At 37.8% G+C, this 21306-nt stretch overlaps 1 protein-coding gene across 5 annotated transcripts in view; it reads left to right on the top strand.

Moving 5' to 3' along the window:
- Positions 1–19476, top strand: part of wdfy3 (WD repeat and FYVE domain containing 3) — a 137962-nt gene extending 118486 nt beyond the window's left edge. For all 5 annotated transcript variants that reach the window (XM_088076349.1, XM_088076350.1, XM_088076348.1 and 2 more), the window contains 21 exons: positions 872–992; positions 1177–1262; positions 1830–1910; positions 2242–2296; positions 2416–2535; positions 2642–2759; positions 3504–3610; positions 4701–4854; positions 4959–5050; positions 5128–5340; positions 6267–6408; positions 7592–7746; positions 9778–9936; positions 10026–10205; positions 10502–10684; positions 11013–11106; positions 12006–12149; positions 12977–13210; positions 13410–13521; positions 13850–14047; positions 15372–19476. In XM_088076349.1, the coding sequence (XP_087932475.1) occupies positions 872–992; positions 1177–1262; positions 1830–1910; positions 2242–2296; positions 2416–2535; positions 2642–2759; positions 3504–3610; positions 4701–4854; positions 4959–5050; positions 5128–5340; positions 6267–6408; positions 7592–7746; positions 9778–9936; positions 10026–10205; positions 10502–10684; positions 11013–11106; positions 12006–12149; positions 12977–13210; positions 13410–13521; positions 13850–14047; positions 15372–15492 (2869 nt within the window). In that variant the 3' untranslated portion in view covers positions 15493–19476. The remainder of the gene's footprint in view (positions 1–871; positions 993–1176; positions 1263–1829; positions 1911–2241; positions 2297–2415; positions 2536–2641; positions 2760–3503; positions 3611–4700; positions 4855–4958; positions 5051–5127; positions 5341–6266; positions 6409–7591; positions 7747–9777; positions 9937–10025; positions 10206–10501; positions 10685–11012; positions 11107–12005; positions 12150–12976; positions 13211–13409; positions 13522–13849; positions 14048–15371) is intronic.
- The last annotated feature ends 1830 nt before the right edge of the window (positions 19477–21306 follow it).

The raw sequence follows: 21306 nt of genomic DNA, 5'->3' as shown, positions 1-21306 counted from the left end.
AAATTAAGACTAAATTAGCTCATAGTTGAATTAAAAAAAAAAAACAAACAATAAAACGACCATTTCCATGCTTGTCATATACCAAATAAAAATACAAAACTTTTTATAGATACAGATTGTCAAAAAATTGTGTATTTTACATATTATTCATTAAATAGATTAATGAAATTATTGCATCATTAACTCATGAATGTAATCATTTGACCCTTTTGTCTCGTGCTTTTTTTTCTCCAGTTATCTTGCATTATTTTTGTAACTTGTGGCCATAAGATGCAGGGTTTCCCACGAATCCGTTTATTTGTAGTGGGCCGCCACAAGATTTTCTAGCTTTACTGAAATACATTGACTGCGACTGATTGCACTTCATTTTGGGAGCCCTGAACGTACTGTCCTCAGCGATGGAGTAGAAGAACACCAGGCAAAGTGAAAGTAAAACTTTATTGTGCTTGGTCTAAAAGTTTGCATTCACTGTCTCTGCATGCTGCTTCTCCTCTCGTCCATTGAGCTGATCAGCTCTGACTGATAAATTATCCACGCCATGACTCAAACTTGTTAGGGTTGCATTCAGGGACCAGCATAAACAACTTTAGAGATGAATGATTAAAAAAGGGGACACATGCACACAAGATAATAAAAAAGGGGTGTTTTTTGACACCTCAGTAACCCAGATATAGGTGTGATTATTTGCCAGGCTCTGAGAAAAACGTAAAGCTATCCGGTTATCTTTGTGACAATGACGCCGACAATAATACCACTTAGAAATGGCGGGGAATAAAAGTTATAAAGTTGTCTGTTTCCGCTTTAAAATTTTGTAGAGAAAAGTGCTTCATGGGTAAAATGTGATGCATCCCTGTCTGTCATCTGTGTCCAGTTTGCACGAGGCGATCATCCCCAGAGGAGCGAGACAGGGACAGAGCCAACTGAAGAGAACCTGCAGCATCTTCGCCTACGAGGACATCAAGGAGGTGCACAAGAGACGCTACCTGCTGCAGGTCAGCATGCACATATTACACATTACACACATACTGCAGCACCAATAAACACAATATTTAAGTTAAAACATTTATATTTGTAGTGTAGCTTAACATGTTTGGAGTTTGACAGAATTAACACTTCACCTCTTGTATTTTTGTGTGTTATTGATGATTAAATGTCCTGTATGTCATCACCTTTCAGCCGATGGCAGTGGAAGTCTTCTCAGCAGATGGGAGAAACTACCTGTTAGCGTTCCAGAAAGGAGTCCGCAACAAAGTTTATCAAAGGTACTGAAAACAAAGAAATGCACGGAGCATGGACAACATGCTGCTGAACTACTGCTGCTGCTCCATTTTAGTAAGGAAATATATTTTCAAAAAGCTTTTGATAAAAAGTTTTTGTCATCTTTTCAACCCTCAGAGATGACTCGTACTATATACTTCAGACACAGTGAAGTTTTAGATTATATAGTAACTGGGTGATTAGTTTTATATAACGTACCATATCTCTGTTTTATTGGGTTATATTGCATATTTTCTTTTATTGATTCATGCTGTAAGTCTTTGCATTTTCCTTAGACAATTTTGCACAGTTCAGCACAAAACTATCACTACTGGGGCAACCTCTAGCTCACCTGGTAAAGTGTGCGGTCCATAAAGGCTGCAGTCCGGGTTTGATTCTGACCCGCGTCCCTTTGCTGTGTGCCTCTCATAAAGCATCACATCAGAGTATTTCTACTCTGAGTAAATCACTGTAACACCAGTCATCTTTATCAGGTTACACGTGTGAAATGTAATTAAGCCACATGAAATTTTTTACATTTTTTTGCTGATTTTCTCGTTTACTCCCTGCAGGTTCTTGGCGGTGGTGCCTTCACTGGCTGACAGCTCAGAGTCGGTTTCAGGCCAGAGGCCCAACACCAGCGTGGAACAAGGGTAACACCTCCTCCATCTTACGGCACTAACAGAGCTCTCTGTCCCCGACATAAATGTTTGACCCTGTTAAGAGTGAAGTGATTTATGTGCAGATAAGTTTGCATATTTGATCTGGATTTTAATCTTTATTTTGAATGTATTTTTCTAAATAATGGTTTGGAGCTTTTGTAGTGATTAATCAAGTCAATGACCTAGAAAAGAAAAGAAAGAAAAATAGTAATTTGGTTTTGCACCGTCTTACATATCATATATGCAGCAGTTGCTTTGTGACTGTAAAGCAAAGTGCTGAGCTGTTTTAACTAAACCTCCTCTGTGTTGTGATGTTTGTCAGATCGGGGCTCCTCAGCACGCTGGTCGGTGAAAAGTCGGTGACTCAGAGATGGGAGGTAAGAACCCAGACTCGCTGGTTTCAACTCTGCTGCTCAGTTTAACAACTCAAAGTACAGATGTGTTGCACTAAAAGTGTCTCTAAGCCTAAATGTTTTGTTTGCCGTCTGTTTTCCAGCGAGGAGAGATCAGTAATTTCCAGTACCTGATGCATCTCAACACGCTGGCAGGACGGTCCTACAACGACCTGATGCAATATCCCGTCTTCCCCTGGATCCTCGCCGACTTCGACTCAGAGGTGATTGCAGATTTTGGGACATCAGTGGCGATTAAGAATGTAAATCACAAGAAAAATAAACGCCTGTTCTCCATTTTAATCCTGTTTTCTTCACATTATTAATCAGGAACTGGATCTGAACAACCCCAAGACGTTCCGTAACCTCGCCAAGCCGATGGGCGCCCAGACTGACGACAGACTGACGCAGTACAAGAAGAGGTACAAGGACTGGGAAGACCCCAACGGTGAGTTAAATCAACAGACTGTTTAAAACAGGAAGAAGTCAGGTTCATAACCTTTATTTATAGTATTTAAGGTTAAAAAGACAACTTGACAAAAAAAGATAAAGCTAACTGACCTGCTCTTATTTCAGGTAAGTCACACTCAAAGCCTTTGCGCAATAAATCTGTTATCAAAATGTCAAATTTTAAATGTTTATATGAGGCTTATATTAAACAATGAGAGCAATATTTGGTATTTATAGGAAAAAATGAAACCCTGTAACAACCAGAAAACAAAGTTTAGTGATAGTTAGAGGTGTTTTTTTCCAGTTCTTGTTAACAATTTTCCCAAAAGTAATGTATATAATAAAGAATAAGTAAGGAAAAACAAAACCTATAGACCCGAAAGATGTAGGCTGAAGTTTATCGTACCTTTTCACTGAGCGTATTCTCACAAGAATCATTTAAAGTGGCACATTTCTGTGTCGACTTGATCTGCCCGCATTGAACCTTTAATTTAAAAACAGCAACAGATAGATGGAGGTTCTGCCATGGAGGCGGCGTTCGCTTCTCTGTGACATTTTGACACCCTAATTGCATGTTATTTTTTTTTAAGGCTTTTTTGCGCCCTATAGTGAGTAAATTGTTTTAAAATTTTTAATTTAAAAAAATCAAAAGAAAATATAAAGTACAAAATGTCATTCAGCATTGCAGTCGTGTGTTTTCATCGGTCAGTGTAAGTGACTGTGTTGATTTCTGTCCTACCAGGTGAAACTCCTGCATATCACTACGGCACCCACTACTCCTCAGCCATGATCGTAGCCTCGTATCTGGTCCGGATGGAGCCCTTCACGCAGATTTTCCTCAGACTTCAGGTTTGATCTGAATACTCCTACAGGACTCTAGAAGATCCTTAAAAAGTCTTAAATGAGGAATTAATTTCATTAATCTAAAAATGAGGTCTTAATTGGTGTTAAAATGTCCTGAATCAGTCTTTAAAAAGGGTTTTAACTGTTAAGATGCTTTTTTTCTGTTCATTTTTTTATTGCAAAATTCCAAATGGCTTTAAAACATCTTGAAAAGTCAAGTGCTATCTTGCCTTAAGCTGATGCCTCCTAATTGTTCTTCTTGTCATCTATTATTTTCCTTTGGAAACATTTCTGAAATGTCGTATGACCCAGAGTGGCCAGGAAAAGAGTGGGAAGTGTAAAAGCTGAAACATCTAAAATGTCAAAATTTAATAAAAATGGATCAAAAATTGCAGCTAAAATATCTTCAGCTGCAACTTCTGCTTTAAAAAAAAATCCATTTTGAATTTTGAAAATATCAGAAATAGATTCAGCATCTTTTATAACCTCCAGAACCGTCCAAATAATGTCCAGATTGTGAGAGCAGTAGTTAATTTACTGTCAATATCTTCCATTATGTAAATGTATGCAAATAAGAAAATTATTTAATTATTATTTTATTAAATTTAGACAGCGGATTGGCCGGATTAGACAAGAAACTTAATTTTATGTTGGGGGTTTTAAATATGTGAAATAATTTCGCATCAGTTAGAAATTATATTTATGAACACATGACGAGAACAGTTGTATTATTTAGGCCGTTTATTGGTGTACATTTATGCAAATTGCCCAACATATGCAGCAGACTATTTAAGTACAGTTACAGAATGTAATAAATGGCTTATTAAATAAGATGATACCAGTATTAGATCTGATGACGATTAGTTGTTTTTAGTCCAACAGCTGAAAATGTAACCAAATGAAAAGAAAACATGCAGTAAACGCTATTTTGATTTAAATCGTGTTTCCTCTGATTCAGCAGATGTAAGCGCTAACACCCACAAAAAGTGATTATTTTACAGTAATGAGAAAAAAAACGACAAGACGTCAAACTGTTGCTGTCAAGAGTCCGGCCCTCATGTCAAACCGTCTGTCCGTGTGTCTGTGTGATCACCAGGGAGGTCATTTTGACCTGGCCGACAGGATGTTCCACAGCGTGCGTGAAGCCTGGCTCTCCGCCTCCAAACACAACATGGCCGACGTCAAGGAGCTCATCCCCGAGTTCTTCTATCTGCCCGAATTCCTGCTCAACTCCAACAACTTCGACCTGGGTGAGTGTCCGAGAGCGCCGATGGTAAACAGACAAACTGACCGAGAGATGATTGAGTGCATGAATATTAATGCTCCGCCTGCCTTCTGTCGTTTGATGCACCAGGCGCCAAACAGAACGGCACCAAGCTGGGTGATGTCATCCTGCCACCCTGGGCCAAGGGCGACCCCCGCGAGTTCATCCGAGTCCACAGAGAGGTACGAAATCCACCCGCTCGTGACAGTTTAAGTAGATACATTGATTACGTTTTTAACTTCTGTCCGCCCGTCTCCAGGCGCTGGAGTGCGACTACGTATCGGCCCACCTCCACGAGTGGATCGACCTGATTTTCGGGTACAAGCAGCAGGGCCCGCCGGCCGTGGAGGCGGTCAACGTCTTCCACCACCTGTTCTACGAGGGTCAGGTGGACATCTACAACATCAACGACCCGCTGAAGGAGACGGCCACCATCGGCTTCATCAACAACTTCGGACAAATCCCCAAACAGGTCAGACACCGACTGATGTCTCTGCTGCCGTCTGCTTCTGTCCGCTGTGCTGCACTGTAAATCTGACGACAACAATCATAACTTTACTTATTTAGCAGCTTTAAAAACAGCAGAGCAGAAGCAAGAGAGGTAACTTACCAATGATACCAACGAAGACCAGACAAAAGAGGAAACAATTACAAAAATAACAACAAGCCAAAAATAACAAAAACAAGCCTAAAGTAAAAGATACAATAAAATACAAACTAAAATAGATGAATTAAGACAGACACATTAAAACAGACAACATCACATAAACGTCTATATTGAAATATACGAGGTCTATAAAAATGTTGACAAGTACAAGCTGATTGTACTTGAAATTATCTTACATAATATACACCTACTACCTCGAAAAAAACAACTAAATGTAACTATTAATCTTAATTTACGTTCACTTGATTTTTAAATGTTAAGTTGACTTAAAATTCAGCTGTATTAACTCAATTTTGTAAAGATGTTGCAACTTAAAAAAAGTTGCAACATCTTTCAAAGTTTTGTCTCGCAAAGTTTTGTTAGCATGTTTAAGAACACAAATATGATAGTTATGATAGTTTAACCAGCTAAAAGTTGCTAAAATTTAGAAAGATTGAATATAAGTAAATATAACTACATTTTAAGTAAACTTAACAATTACTAATAGTCTCTCAATGTACAGGAATTAAACATTAAATATAAAAAGAAACTAAGAAAATATGAAAAATAATACCAGATAAAAACAGAAAAATATTGTTTTAAAGTTTGAAATTATTTTTTAAAATAAGTTTTAAAATCAGCTTATTACATTCATTATTATATTATATTATTTTATATTATATTATATTACATATTACAGTGAACGCTCGTATTGTTTCCTAACTTTCTGTTGATGTGTTTTTGTATTTCAGCTGTTTAAGAAGCCTCATCCTCCTAAACGGGTTCGCAGTAAAGCCAACGGCGACATAGCGAGCGTTCCTCCGAGCTCCAACAGCGACAAGATCTTCTTCCATCATCTGGACAATCTCAGACCTTCACTGGCACCCGTCAAAGGTACACACACACACACACACACACACACACACACACACACACACACACACACACACACACACAATCAGGAATATACACACACATTTACACTCCCATTTTTTCTCAAAACATTTAAACACATTACATGAACAAACAGGAGCAGGAAGAAGAAAATCTTGTAATACCTTATTAATAACTGAAGCTGCATTAAATACAGAAACAAATGGCCAACTTTTCACTATCAACTGTTTTTTTTCACAAATCATATGAAGTTTAACAACAAAATAATCAGTTACAGTCTTTTTAACATTACTGTTACTCAAAAAGTTCATAATGTCCCATTATTTTTTCTTTGTACCTCCGTTTAAATTTGATAATATTTGAGATGCATTTGAAGTCGTAATCCAGAGAATTCCACAGTTTGAGTCCACATACCGAAACACACGTGTTTTAAAATGAAACTTCCTGCTATGATCCTCATCGTTATATCTTAATATGAACAACCTCTGTAGGTTTTCACGTAATAATCAGTTTCTGGCTTTAAACATGACTAATGATGTTTTGGAATCAACTAAATCTTCATTTTTTGGCACATTTTTTCTTTTTTATTAGTCTTTTTGATCTTTTTGGCTTTTTGTTTGTTTGTTCTCTGTACATACTGTACATATCTTTGTTATCATTATTTATCTATTTTATTCTGTTAAGTGCCTTCCTTTGTATATATGTAATTGCATTTTTTGCCCTTTTTTTCACGAATATTTCATTCAGCTGCTCTCTTGTATGCTGCTGCAACAGAAGAATTTCCCTCACAGGATTTATAAAGTATTTCTATTCTATTCTATTCTGTTCAACGCACTGATAAACAGTCTGTTAGTATGTTCTCTGACATTAACCTGGTTAATAAGTCTTATTGCTCTTTTCTGTAACACATACAAAGTAGTTAATTGGTGGTTATGTAGGTAAAACTCCAGCTGCACCACTAGAAGTTAACTACAAGTTATTTTTATCAAGTTACAGATCACAAACAGAAATTCCTACATCAGAAACTCATGCAGATAATTAATAATCCAGTGCCGACGTATTGCAGTTACTCACAAAAGACGCCTTCACCTCACTGAAACAGAGAATCGTCTCATTATGCTGCACGGTGCATGAATCCCTCTAAAATCATCACTCACACGTCTCTTTGTGTCTTTGTGTGCAGAGCTGAAGGAGCCTGTGGGACAGATCGTGTGCACCGATAAAGGCATACTAGCTGTGGAGCAAAACAAAGTTCTGGTCCCCCCCACCTGGAGCAAGACCTTCGCCTGGGGCTACGCCGACCTCAGCTGCCGTCTGGCGAACTACGAATCTGACAAGGTAACAGTTATTATAACGGACACAGTTTCTACGAGATTCATAACTCCTCTTCTATCAGGCGTGCTCCTTTGGTCTTCAGGCTGCAGCCTCGTGTGTCGCTGACCTCCTTTCACCTGCATGTTGTGATGTGTCATGACCTCATGTTCATGCCGACACTTAGGAGCTCTTATTTTTGTAAGAAAAATGTTCCCCTACTGCTCTTCCAGAGTTACTGGTGATAAAACAGTTATTTTTTTGTCACTCAGATTTTTATTGATTTTCTTTCAATCAGACATTCTACACAAAAACATACGACTTGTAAAATAACAAACAAAACAAGGTCAGACAGTCTATAATGACACAAACGTTTCACAGATGCATCTGCATGCACTCAAATCTCATCAGCTCTTAACAAAAAGAAAGACATTATCCCATATTTCAGAAAATATCCTTTTTGTGTTATTCATTCGAGCCAATAAGTATTCAGAGGAGGCAGCTTCTGTCATTAGACTAATTCATTCAAGTGAATTCTGTTTTTTTAAATATTTTTCTAGGGGAAAAAAAAAGTTCAGTCTTGATTTCAGGAGATTTGTGACCTTTTAACACAAGTACAGCGACCGTAAACTGGCGGCTCGCGGGCCACATCTGGCTCAGCAGATCTTTTTATCTGGCCGACAAAATATTAAGTAAATCAGTCATTCATAATAACGAGGAAGAAATGCATTACAGTTTATGTATTCACAGCAGGATCCTTAAAAAGTCTAAAAAGGCGTTGAATTCAATTATCCAAAAACAAGGCTTTTGTTATTAAATGGATTTTTCAAAAGTCTTAAAAATGTTCATGTATGGGAAATAGGATTTTATTAACTGTTTATTTCTGATGTAGCTCTGTAACATCTCAAAATGATCGTGATCGTCTGTTTTATGTTAAATAATTTAATGAATTCCTTCTCTTAAACTCGTCATGATGTGAATTCAGATAGTTAAATCTCACATGCAGATTAAGAAACACAAAAAACAGCCAGAAAAACACGCAGAAATGCCAGATATTTTCCACTGCTGTTGGAAAATGAAATAGATACTCTTCCATGTGTTCTGCTCTAAAAAGGTTTGGGTTTTTTTTTCAACATTTAACATAGATCATCTAACTTTTTCTTTTCAAAAGTCATGCTTTATGCTACAATAAATATTTGGACAAAATGAAATTTTCTTTCTTCAGTTTTGGTTATTATAAAATTGATCTTAAACACAATTCCAAGTGGCATTAAATTAGTCTTAAATAATCGTAAATGTACCTTGCCTGAAGCTGCAGGAAACCTGATTCAGAGAGAGAGAGAGGATTTTAAAAGTCTGGCCCCTGCAGTGTCTGCGTAAAGAAATTTGGCCCTTGGACAAATGGAGTTGATGACCCCTGCACTGCTGCTTAATGAAAACAGGAGCTACTGCAGGTTTCCTTCTTATTTCACCTTGAAGTCATCGAGCGACTGTGAAAGAAATGTTAAAGATAATGTTTCCCCCTGCTGGTGCTCGAGCAAAAATGCACCTTCTTCACTGCACCGACCTCTCAGGTTTTACTGCAGCAGCCATTACGGAAGTCTCTGATGCATGATCGTGAATTTATTGCCCTACTCGCACTACATTTGTTAAAAAATAATAATAATGGGGCGCCTGGTAGCTCAGTGTTTGGAGCGGGAATCCTCGCTATTAAAGCTGTGTGTTTGCTGCAGCTCGTGGCCCTTTGCTGCATGTTGTCCCCTCTCTTCACACTTATTCTGTCCTATCAAATAAAGGCAAAAAAGGCAAAAAATAATTGTAAAAAATTAATAAATAAAAATAATGAATTAATAAAAAATACTAAAATACTACTACTGCTACCAATAATAATAATAATAACTGATGACTTTGAAAATAAATGTTGTGTGAGTGCTGATCAGGGTAAAAGTGTTTATTGTTGAGTATCAGACAAAGTTTATGCTCTAAAAGGCCACAACAGACGAGTCCTCCGTCATCTACATTTCCCACCTCTGAAAAAACGATCTCTTGTTTTTTTAGGCGTTGGTGGTGTACGAGTGTCTGTCAGAGTGGGGTCAGATCCTCTGTGCCATTTGTCCAAACCTGAAGCTGGTCATCACCGGCGGCACCAGCACCGCCATCTGTGTGTGGGAGACGGGAACCTCCAAGGAGCGAGCCAAGTCTCTGACGCTCAAACAGGTAAAAAGACAAAAAACACACAACGCAAAGTCCTTAGGCAGCGTCAAAGAAATCTGAGTCCGTCTCATGTCTCTGCTGTTTCATCGTAGGCATTGCTGGGCCACACGGACGCTGTGACGTGTCTGACTGCGTCCTCAGCGTACCACATTGTTGTCAGCGGCTCGCGGGATCGAACCTGCATCATCTGGGACCTCAACAAGCTTTCCTTCGTCACGCAGCTCAGGGGACACCGAGCGCCCGTCTCTGCTCTGTGTATCAATGAACTGACGGTGAGCTGGAGCACGAGTTTCTCCTCCGTCGCTCTAGAAATCATCAGTATCATCACTTTAACAGCAGTTGCTATCAAAAGTCACAAATTGCGATAAAATCAGTAAAAAGGATGAAACATTAAAATATCAAACAGATCTGCAACCAGTAAAAAATGCATAACAGCACAACAGAAGACAACAATGCAGTAAAAATGATGACAAATAAAGATAAGAAATCATGTGTCTTCCAGGACAATAAATATCTGAAAGCTTAATGAATATAATGTGTGTGTCTTTGTGTTTGTGTCTGTGTGTAGGGGGACATTGTGTCCTGTGCGGGGACATACATTCACGTGTGGAGCATCAACGGCAGCCCCATCGCCAGCGCCAACACCTTCACCGGGCGCAGCCAGCAGATCCTGTGCTGCTGCGTGTCGGAGATGAACGAGTGGGACACGCAGAACGTCATCGTCACAGGACACTCGGACGGCGTCGTCAGGGTAACCATGCCCACTGTAATCTCACAGAATATCAGAAATATACTGATTTATTGTTTCCTCTTCTCTTTAGATCAGTGCTTTTTCAAATGCCGATCGTGATATTTATTGCCAATAAAAGTATTCACGTCTGTATTTTTTTTCCAGCCTTTTGTTGATGCATTTGCTGTGTTTTCTTCACTTAAATAACATCAGATACGCAATAATTAAGACTTATTATTGCACACAAAATATTTGATGTTAAACTTGAAATATTCTACTCTTTTTTAATTGTGCTGTGATGTGATTGAACTAAACTGTGCTTAATTCAACCTTACTTTAAATATTGTAGTTTTGGAGAATGGAGTTCCTCCAAGTCCCAGAAACCCCTGCTCCAGAGCCAGTAGAGCCAGATGTGCCAGACTGCTGTGGCGAGGAGAAGATTGGTGAGTCCTGATGGGAAAAAATAACCGAGTAGAGCTGCTGAACGGAGGTTTTTGTGGCAGTGATATAGTGACACAGAATAAAGAGGAAACTGCTTAAAATGATCATTTTTTCAGCGATCTGCTTACGGATGAAAGAGCTTGAGACAGGATCATCCTTATACAAATGCTGTTTAAACAATTCGCCTTAAGTCATCAACTAGTCCACTTACTGTTCATTTGGGTTATTTTATACATAAGCTATGATAATTTTTCTCTTTTTTAACTCTTTTTACTTAACTCCATGATCCTGTCTGGAAACCTGTCTGCGTTGTAAAAACTTAAAATGCAAATATCTTGTTAAATCAAAATATCTTGAAAATTGTCTTGAGCAAAGATTTTTTTTACATTTCATATGAGCTTTAAGCTGCTGTGTTATTTGAGAACGATGGATCATCTTGTTTTGAGATATAAATTTCTCTCAATTTAAGTTATTACATTTTTATCCCGCTGGCGACCTGAAGCTGGAGCTACATGCACACTGAAATCATGACGGGAAAAGGCATTATTTTTTTTCTCAGTGACAAAACGTAACAAGTCTCCTTGAAGCTTGTAGCCGCTTGTGATGAATCCAAAAACAAATATGCACAGAAAAATGGAAACACTGATAACATCCGGTCTCATAATGCCAAAGTAATGAAACGACTGTACTTTATCAAAAGTGTCACTTCGTCACTTCTTTACACTGATGTAATAAGGACACAAACGTCAATAGATTTCACAGTTGCAAATGCCTTGTTTTGGCACACTTTACTTTGCCTACTTATATGTTATTTTTGTGAGTATTTGCTCAATAAATTCACTTTGAAAATGTGTTCTCAAGTAAAAAAAGTCAATAATTTTGTAAACTTTTCTTGTCGCAGAGGGCGGCGAGAGTCACAACGGTGACGAGGACAGCAGCGAGTCGGACGGAGACGAGCCCAGTCTGAGCCAGGAGCCCAAAGCGCCGCTTAACCCCTCGACAGGTGGAGGCAGCCAGCCGGGCAGCACCGTCCACAGACCCAGAGGTACTCCACCAATAATAACGACAGTTTATGGTCCTGACGGTGGAGCTGGATTTAGCAAACGAAAAGCTGCTCTGGAGTTCAGATTTCAGTTGCACTTTTGTCTTTAGAGTTAAAAAAAAAGAATATAGGTTAATGTCTGAATATAACTTTTAAGTTGTGAAAATCAATATTCAGAGGCAACTTTAAAACTCAACATTTCTCCTGCTTTGTCATTCTCTCTTCATCTTTTTCCATTTTTTTTAACCCTATGACACCTGGATCGACATCTTTTTTCTTGTGCTGCGTTTAGACGCCTTTTACAAGTATTTTAACCTGTGAACCCTTAGCAAATTGGTTTTATTTATTTATTTTTTTCAGAAAAATTGGTAAAAAAGCGATGTACAACTTAGTAAGAAATGTCCCACAAACTGAAATAAATGTGTTTATTTAGAAAAATATTTTTAAAAAAACAGGGGAAAAAATATCTAGAAAATGATATTTAGAAATATAATTATATATTGAAATGTATGCTATAGAATCCTTATGACTTTTTTAAAAACGGTTTATTCCTTATTTTACTTTACTGTTTTTCTTTGTTTATTTTTTTTATTTGTTTTTGGTGCTAATTTTCAGATAATTTTTCTGTATTTTTTTTTCTTGCAGATTTTTGGGTAATTTCTTCTTAGGTTGCTCATTGCCTTCTTTTCATGTTTTTAAAAGAAATCAAGTCAGTTTGCTTTGGTTTCAAAGTTAATGTTTCGTATTTTATTTACTGAGAATATTGACTTCACGGCACAAACCTCGATCCACAATAACGTTCACATTCCTGAAATTAAACTCCCTTTCAGGTCCTTCAGCCCGAGCTGGAGCCTCGTGGTCGATGGACAGCAGCTCTGACGACTCTCACCGCTGGTCAGACACCCTCAGCATCGACGAGAAGGACGGTTTCGTGTTCGTCAACTACTCCGAAGGCCAAACTAAAGTCCATCATGCTCACCCGGCTCACCCAGGCCAGGGCTCAGTGCCGCAGCCTCTCCAGCCCTCCAGCATGGACGCACGGACGTATAACCAGCTCAGGGCCGGTGGGTGACCCGTGATGCTCGAAAATGTTGAAAATTAATCTTCTGACAAGTTTTTTCAGCTCTTAAGAGAGAAAATAAAACACGGCAGAGTGTTTATCGGGGTCTCCTCCCTCATCAAAGAAGAAAAGTTCTTAAAAGTGAGCTCGACTGATCTGATGACAGTGTGTTTGTCTCTTTGTTTATGTTTGTGTGTTTACAGGCTACAGATGGGAGCGCCAGCTGGTCTTCCGCAGCAAACTCACCATGCACACGGCATTTGATCGCAAGGACAACGCTCAGCCGGCCGAGATCACATCCCTCGCCATCTCCAAGTAAGACAGACGAGTGTCCGACACACTAACTAACAGAACGTCTTCATTTTTTAAATTAAGAGCATCTTCTACTCGCCGTTAGATACATGGAAGCTGTGAGGGCCCAAAGTCAAACACAAACCAAGATTTATCTCCACACAAAACTTTCTTTTTCTTGTCAAATTGTCAAAAATTTCTAATGAGAAAGAAAATGGCCAAACATTTTATAGAAATCAGGCCCTCCAAACCCCCGGAAGTCGATGGTCTTCATGGTCAGTCATGAAAAAAGTCGTGGACATTTTCCGGTTAAAATGTGTATGACCGCTGCCTGTTACCGTCCCCTCCTCAGGGACCACAGTAAGATCCTGGTGGGCGACGGTCGCGGTCGAGTCTTCAGCTGGTCAGTGAGCGACCAGCCGGGCCGTTCGGCGGCCGACCACTGGGTGAAGGACGAGGTGGTCGACAGCTGCTCTGGCTGCACGGTTCGATTCTCCCTCACGGAGCGACGCCACCACTGCAGGAACTGCGGGCAGCTCTTCTGCCAGAAGTAAGTCAGTTACAGCAGCGCAGCACGTGTTTCCAGCACGACCTTACCCGCGGCTTTCACTGAAACTTTTAGGACGCAGAGATGACATTTTATTTCCAAAAGGTCAAAGGTTTGCTTCACTATGACGTCATAATCCTGCAAAAACACTTTGCGTGAGTGGGATATGAAGATATCATAAGGTTCATTTTGGTTTAAATATTTATTTTCTGTCAGACATTGAACATGATAAATATACTGTAGAACAGGCGTCACCAGCTGGAGGACCTATTCTACTAAAATTCATAGAGGTCCATGGTGTGATAAACATATGATTTATTATTATTTATTAAACTTTCCAGCATCGCTCCAGACACGGAGCGATGCATCCTGATGTTTCTAAATAATTCATCCAAAGTCTAAACCCGAAACTAACGCAAAGTCTGTAAAAGTCTAAAGAAGTCACTTTCCACTTCTGCAAATGTGTCTGTTTCAGACACTTTTGTGCTTTGAGGAGAAGCTGCGCTCTGTTTGTCTGTCTCACTGCGCTGCTGTCGGATCATCAGCCGTTTGATCCGCGATGATGAAATGCTGTGGCTGTCAAACACTCAGCTGCTCTACAGTTCGACATTCTATCGTCATTCTATCGTATACATCTCATATTTCAATCAAGGAAAAGTTATTTCGCGATTTCTATCATTATCGTTTTATTGCCCAGCCCTAAGTGAAACATATGCAGTGTTTATAAAGTTTTGTGATTTTTCTTCTGTAATGTGTGAGCAGAACAGCAAAGCATTACCGACAGCAGCCCAGATAACGCGTTGAATTTGCAGTTTAATAACAGCGGCCTAATAATGCCTACAAACATTTCATCAGTTCAATATGAGCTCTTTGTGACACCAAAGAACATGAATATAAACACTATAAATATTGAAGTGCTGCATGAATTTCTGTCAGTCAGCTAAGTTTGATTTCCCCACGTGGGTCCTGATGATGCTCTCATGATGTAGGATGACAAACGCCGAAACTGAAACTAAGAGTTCCATGCCTATATTGATAGTGGAGGCGTGACTTATAATAATAATGGCAGTGGTCAAGCAGGATTGCGCAACAACCAAAGCCCACGACACAGGCGCAGCCACAGACAGGACCACAGCAACAGCACAGCCAAGACCGCCATCCAGGCTGAGCCAAAAATGTAAAAAATCTGAGTGCAACAAAACTGAACCAGAACTTAAATGCAACAGTGATGCATTTTTCCCCGTTTTTCGTCCGGACCAAATGAACACCAAACTGCAGGTGTGAAAGCAACCTAAATCTCCATCTTTTTTCTCCATTTGTCCATCAGGTGCAGTCGCTTCCAGTCAGAGATCAAACGGCTGAAGATCTCGTCTCCGGTGCGAGTTTGTCAGAACTGTTACTACAACCTTCAACACGAGTGCAGCGCTGAGGACGGCTGCAGAAACTGAGCTCCACCTCCACCTGGAAGAAACACCTGCCCTCCCCCTTCTGCGGACTCCGACATGAGGAGCGCTTCATTCCTCCGACTGCCTTGTTGTTCCCTCACACCCTGAAAACGCTCTCCCTCCAAACTCCCGCCTTTATCCTCTCGTACGTCCAGTAACCACATGTACTGTAACACACTGACAGACTGCAACAGGAGGGAGCGTCTCGGCGAAGGAGGCGGGGGAAAAAAAACGAGGATCGAAAGGAACTCAATCACCACTTTGACCACCTGCACTCACCTGGAGGAGGAAAAAAAAGCAAAACCACCGTTGATGCGGCACGCTTGAATCAATCACCCGCCATTTTTGCTTTGAGATCAAGAAAACTCCTTCCTCTTTCACCACGTTTAAAGAAAACAACTTGTTAATATTGTAAATACGTACCATGGCCTTTTTAACTCTAAGAGGAACCAACACAGAACAAAAAATAAGGTCAATGAGAAAAAAAAGAAGTTGCCTGTAACATAGCGTTGTGACTAACCACTTCTGGCTTTAAAAAAACAAAATGTGTGTAGTCTGCGTCACGAGTCACGGCGAGTCCAGAGGAAGGGATATGAATGTCAATAATTAATGTCTGTGGGTTGACTTTACAGTGGGTCTAGTTATGCAAAAGCCCGATCAGTTTTTTTTATTGTTTACAAATTTGTTTGGTGAGTGTTGCCCACAGTGTCGAGCCATCACCATCACAGAGAGATTTATCATCAAATTGCTTTTTCCTCTTTTTTTTTTTTTTAGCCAAATTGTTTAAATGTATCAATTATGATGATTTTTTTTAACCTATCATCTTATCCTTTTTATGAATTCCCATTTTTTTGTTGTTGTTGCTGCTGTTTTGAAGACTGGACACATTATCATTTCAGATTTTAGTTTTAAACCATATCACTCCGTTTATTTCAAGAATTTATTTTTCTCTAAAGAGAGAAAACGTCATCGTCTGACAAAAATATGAATTAGGTAAAAAAAAATCATGGAGCCTTATTTAGTTACTGTACGACGTCAAAGCGGCTTTTTGAATGCACACAAAAAAGGGACTCTTTTTGTATATTGCTGTTTTGTTATTTCCGTTGTCGTTTGCAGACGTTCGCTCCGACCCTGTGGCATTATTACAGCACATCAGCACATGTGGCACTCCACACACTTTATCCTCAGTCCTCCAAGAAAATGTTAAACTGCAGCAGCAGCAGCCGAGCGCATTCAAAGAGTTTATTATTAGACATTGTGACATTCCCTGAAACAGAACAGCTCACAACGTGAAAATATCTCTAAAAATGTGCACACACAACCATTTTTATACCCTTTTTTTATTTTATTTTTGATACAAATAAAAAAAAGCCCTTAGATTTAAAAAAAGAAGTTATATCCACATCTTGCTTTCATATTTTATCTATGATTTACCCTGTTTTTGCTTTTTTTTAAATTTGTGTATTTCCTAACTAAGGATGCCCAGAATAGTTAAATACACCAACTTTTTCAATCAATCAATCACTTCCTGAAATAACTTGAAATTGGCATGTTTTTTTTAGTTTAATTCTCCTAAATATATTGATCCAAATTTATTGACTAAATGGAAAGTTTAGATTTTTTTTTTTTTGTTTTTGGATCATAGATATAAAAAAATTACCTGTGGATAAGTCTGTGGGGTTTAATTTGTGCCAAAAAAATGTTTTTGTATTTATTTTCGTCAAATACTTGACTGTCCCACATGCTAAGATTTCTCTCTCTTTTTTATGAGTTCACCTGGTTATTATTCCTGCTTTGTGTCACTTTTTTTTTCTTTCTCTTGGCCCGTGTCTCATTTTGCCTGTTCCGTTATGAATTCATGGGACGGCTCTAAAATGGACAAAGACAAAAAAAAGGGGACAAGGACAGTATTTAAGAGAAGGACACAACGAGACGTCTCGTCATCAAGATGTAGTCAGAAAAACAGACGAGTAATTAAAAGCAGCATAAATCATGACGGACAAACTGCAGAGAAAAAATGACGCGACAATGACAAAACGATTGCAGATCAGTCGCTTTTTTATTGATTCAACATTGAGCGACGTCAGTAGTTGAGGACAAAATGTAAAAGCAGACATATTAAGCTTTTTTGTGATTGTGTGATCATAGGATCTTTCAAATAAAGCTCAAGGAGACTTTTTAAAGACATGTAAACTCAACAAGTAAAATGTAATAATAGTACACATAAAAATAAAAAATAAACATTTTTTTGGCACAGATTGACCTCCATACAGGCTGCCATGTTGACAGGTTAATATCACAGGATTGATACAAAGTGCTCAAAGTACTTGAATTTGACACTCAGAAATTTAAGTCCTGGAATACCTTGAAAATCAGACATTTTTAACTTGAAAAAGTACATAAAATTGAGAGGAGAATTTAAGTTATTTTATGAAAGGTGTAAGATTAGTGTTTTACAGCTGTAGCTGCAGTCATTATCTAATGCCGTATTAGCGGCAGTTGCTCAGTAAACACCCATAAATAGTCCAGGATGTTTTACAAGGCTGCAAACAACTCACATCAGCTGTTAGCACGAATTTTGAGCTGTAATTTGGCAGGAAATAAGCAGCCTTTAATTAATAATGACTTGATTTTAGAGTATGTGTTTGCTCCATTTATGAATTCGCACAATTTTCTTGCAACAGACGATTGTGGAGAAAACCATTTCATCCTTAAGTTAATATTAGTGCTTGAAAATAACTTGAAAGTCTTTAAATTTGACTCACCCCTGTCGGTAAGAACCCTGATATGAAATATTTTTATTTTTTTATTTTTTTATTTTTTTGTTTACTGGAACTCATATAAATGTTTGTCATGAATTTATCACCATCAAACACATTTTTACTCTGCTGGATGGCTGCTGCTGCTGCTGCTTTTAACAAAGGGACAGTTTTGTTTTTATGTAAACTCTGTACATTTTCTGTTTGTTTTTTTTGCCCTCCTCTCTCTCCATACACACATCGATGATTTGTTCGTGGTTCTGTGGGCAACAACTGTGCATTCAAGTGCTGCTTTCTTTCTTTCTTTCCCAGAGAGAACTGTTTTCTTTTTGTTTCCCACTAGTCTTCACGGAGTCTCAAACGTGTACAAAAAAAGACACTTCTCAGATTTAAAACTCACCCCCCGCAGCTCCCCGACGTTATAATAATAATATGCACTCTTATTATTGTCCTTATATCATTCTGCATTTATGTACTGTAATTTAGCGTGCAATCATGCCATCTAGCTGAAAAAAGGCCGAGTCGGCTTCTATCAATCAAGAGTTCCTTTGCACCTTCACATGTACAAAAAACAAGTCAAGAGGAATCACAGGTTTTTATTGAATGCAGTTTTACGTTGTCATTTTACCAGAAAGGTGCATTTCACAGCGGATAAATGAACTGTACAAAGTATTTATGCAATTATAACTGGTTTTAGATTTTTTTAATGATTATTGCGATTTCAGCAAGTTTTGTTACTTGTTGCATGTCTATTAACACAGCTGACTTTCTGTGTCAGTGCATTGTACATGTTTCTCGGCATTATATTTTGTTGGTTTTATTCTTTTTGTCTTTTTTTTTTCGGAGGCATTGTCTGACAAGCGACCGACAGGTTTGTGTACAGAGCCGGAGATCGTGTTCCCAACTCTGGGTGGACTTTTGTACTCTTTATGGAAGAAAAAAATTAAGGACTAACGAGAGAAGAAGAAGAAGACAAAAAAAAAGAGAAATCCTGGATTATTTTGGTGGTCTTGTATTAGACTGCATTACTACAGTATCTGGTGTGCAATCTGTGATAGCTGAATGTTCCTTGTATATTTGTGTTCACTACATCCTACAAGAGAAAAAAACAGTAGAGTAACCCCCGACCCCCCCCTTACAAAAACAAAATGTTACAATAATGCAATAGATCTGGTACTTATTCTTTTTAATTTCATTTCAATAAATAATTGCTGTTTACCACCAAAAATAGACTCAATTCTTTTATTTTACACGAGCATGTGAATTAAAACACAAAAAAACGAAAACAGTACTCATTAAAACCAGAAACTGAGGAAACGCTACCATAAGGGAGGAAAAACCAGAGGCAGATAAAACCTAGAAATATATGGATAAAAAAAAATAAATTATAATATTAATAATAAAAGATTAAAAACCAAAATACTTGAATTGTAAAGGAGATAAATGAAAGAATAACAGCACATAGTAAAAATGATAAATCAGTTAAAAATTATAAAATGATAAAGGTAAGTAGTAAAACTGTGAAACAGACTAAAATGTATGAATAAATACTTAGCAGATTAAAGTTTGATTAAAAGCCAAACTAAAAATGCAGGTTTTGAGTTTGCTTTTAAAAATATCAACCTCCTCTGAAAGCCAAGTTGTCAAAGGTTTTCCAAGGATTCTTAAAAAGTCTTAAAATGCATTTAATTAATGAATTAATCTGAAAATAAGGTCCTAATTAGAATTAAAATTTCTCATTAATCTTTTAAAAGTCTTTGAAAAATGTTAACTCCCTACGTGGGATATAAGATTTTATGTATCTTTTTTTTTCTAACGTATAATTATTTTATGACTGTTTTTTTCAGTTTTGGTAATTGTAAAATCAGCCTTATATTTTATTTTGAGTGGCATAAAAATTCTTCAAAGTCTTAAATATAACTTACCTTAAGACATAGGGACCTGATGCGTCGGGTAAAAATAAATGTAAAAAAAATGTACATAAAAAAAAATTCAAAAATGTAATGACTAAATAGACAATAAAGAAATATTTTTAGGATCACGACTTACTTGTTTGATCATTGCACAAATTAGTACAAATTTGACAAACTTTTTAATTTTTTAATAAATTAAATAATACATTTTAGTCAAATTAATTGGTAACTGTAATGATTCATATTTATATAAGTTTTTATGAATCTGAAGGAACACTGTTGTGCTGTTTCAAGGCCTGTTAAAAATAATCCACCCAGAGAGTTATCAACAAAATCTGGTATATTTCGCTTGAAAAAAATAAAAATAAAAAATAGGAGAAAAAAGAGGAAAAGGTCTGCAGATAAAACACTTTAGTTGTTGATGCGTGTATGCAGCATTGTTGCATGAAAATGAACTGGTGCATTATTAATTTACGTTATTAGACCTTTAAAGGGTCTTTGTTTGGACACACTGGTTATTATTACTGGTCTTTGCTACCGCAGCATGAGGCACAGAGTCTGTCTGCAGCATCAGAGCTGTGTCAAGTTAGACAGAGAAACACACACTGACACCGGAACAAACGCGGCTTTTCTTCAAAATAAACCTCCCCTTAAAATGAGCAATTCGTACAGAATAAACAGGCACATACATTTTAATCTGCCCTATAGATGTCCTCGATGTTAAAAGTCTGTAGACGATTAAAAGCTATTAGAATTTTCTAATTGCATCACAAGTCATGCATGTAAAAGATTATCTAACAATCAAGAATTATCAGCAAAATATAAGTACAAAAAAGTTATGCAAATAAACAGCCTCTGAGTTTGTAATATATAAAGTATTATTGGATTTATAGATTGATGCATTTTCTTTATTTTCGACAGGGATACATCAACCAATAACTGCTGTCAGTCTCACAAAACATAAATATCAGGGCAATGATAGACAGGTTAAATAAGAAAAAAAAAACACAGCATCAACAGCACCAAAAACATTATATAATAACAAAAGGTTTATTCATTTATTTTAAGTGTTTTTAATTATTTGTTCTTTCTGTAGACCGCAGGGTGCTCCAGTGCTTCTACATCAACCAATAACTGCTGTCAGT

The sequence above is a fragment of the Plectropomus leopardus genome, chromosome 4 (genome assembly GCF_026936395.1).
Source record: "Plectropomus leopardus strain MGB_pleo_1.0 chromosome 4, ASM2693639v1, whole genome shotgun sequence".
In the NCBI taxonomy this organism is placed as follows: domain Eukaryota; kingdom Metazoa; phylum Chordata; class Actinopteri; order Perciformes; family Serranidae; genus Plectropomus; species Plectropomus leopardus.
Note: the sequence above shows the minus strand (reverse complement) of the source record. Positions and strands in the feature narration are given on the sequence as shown.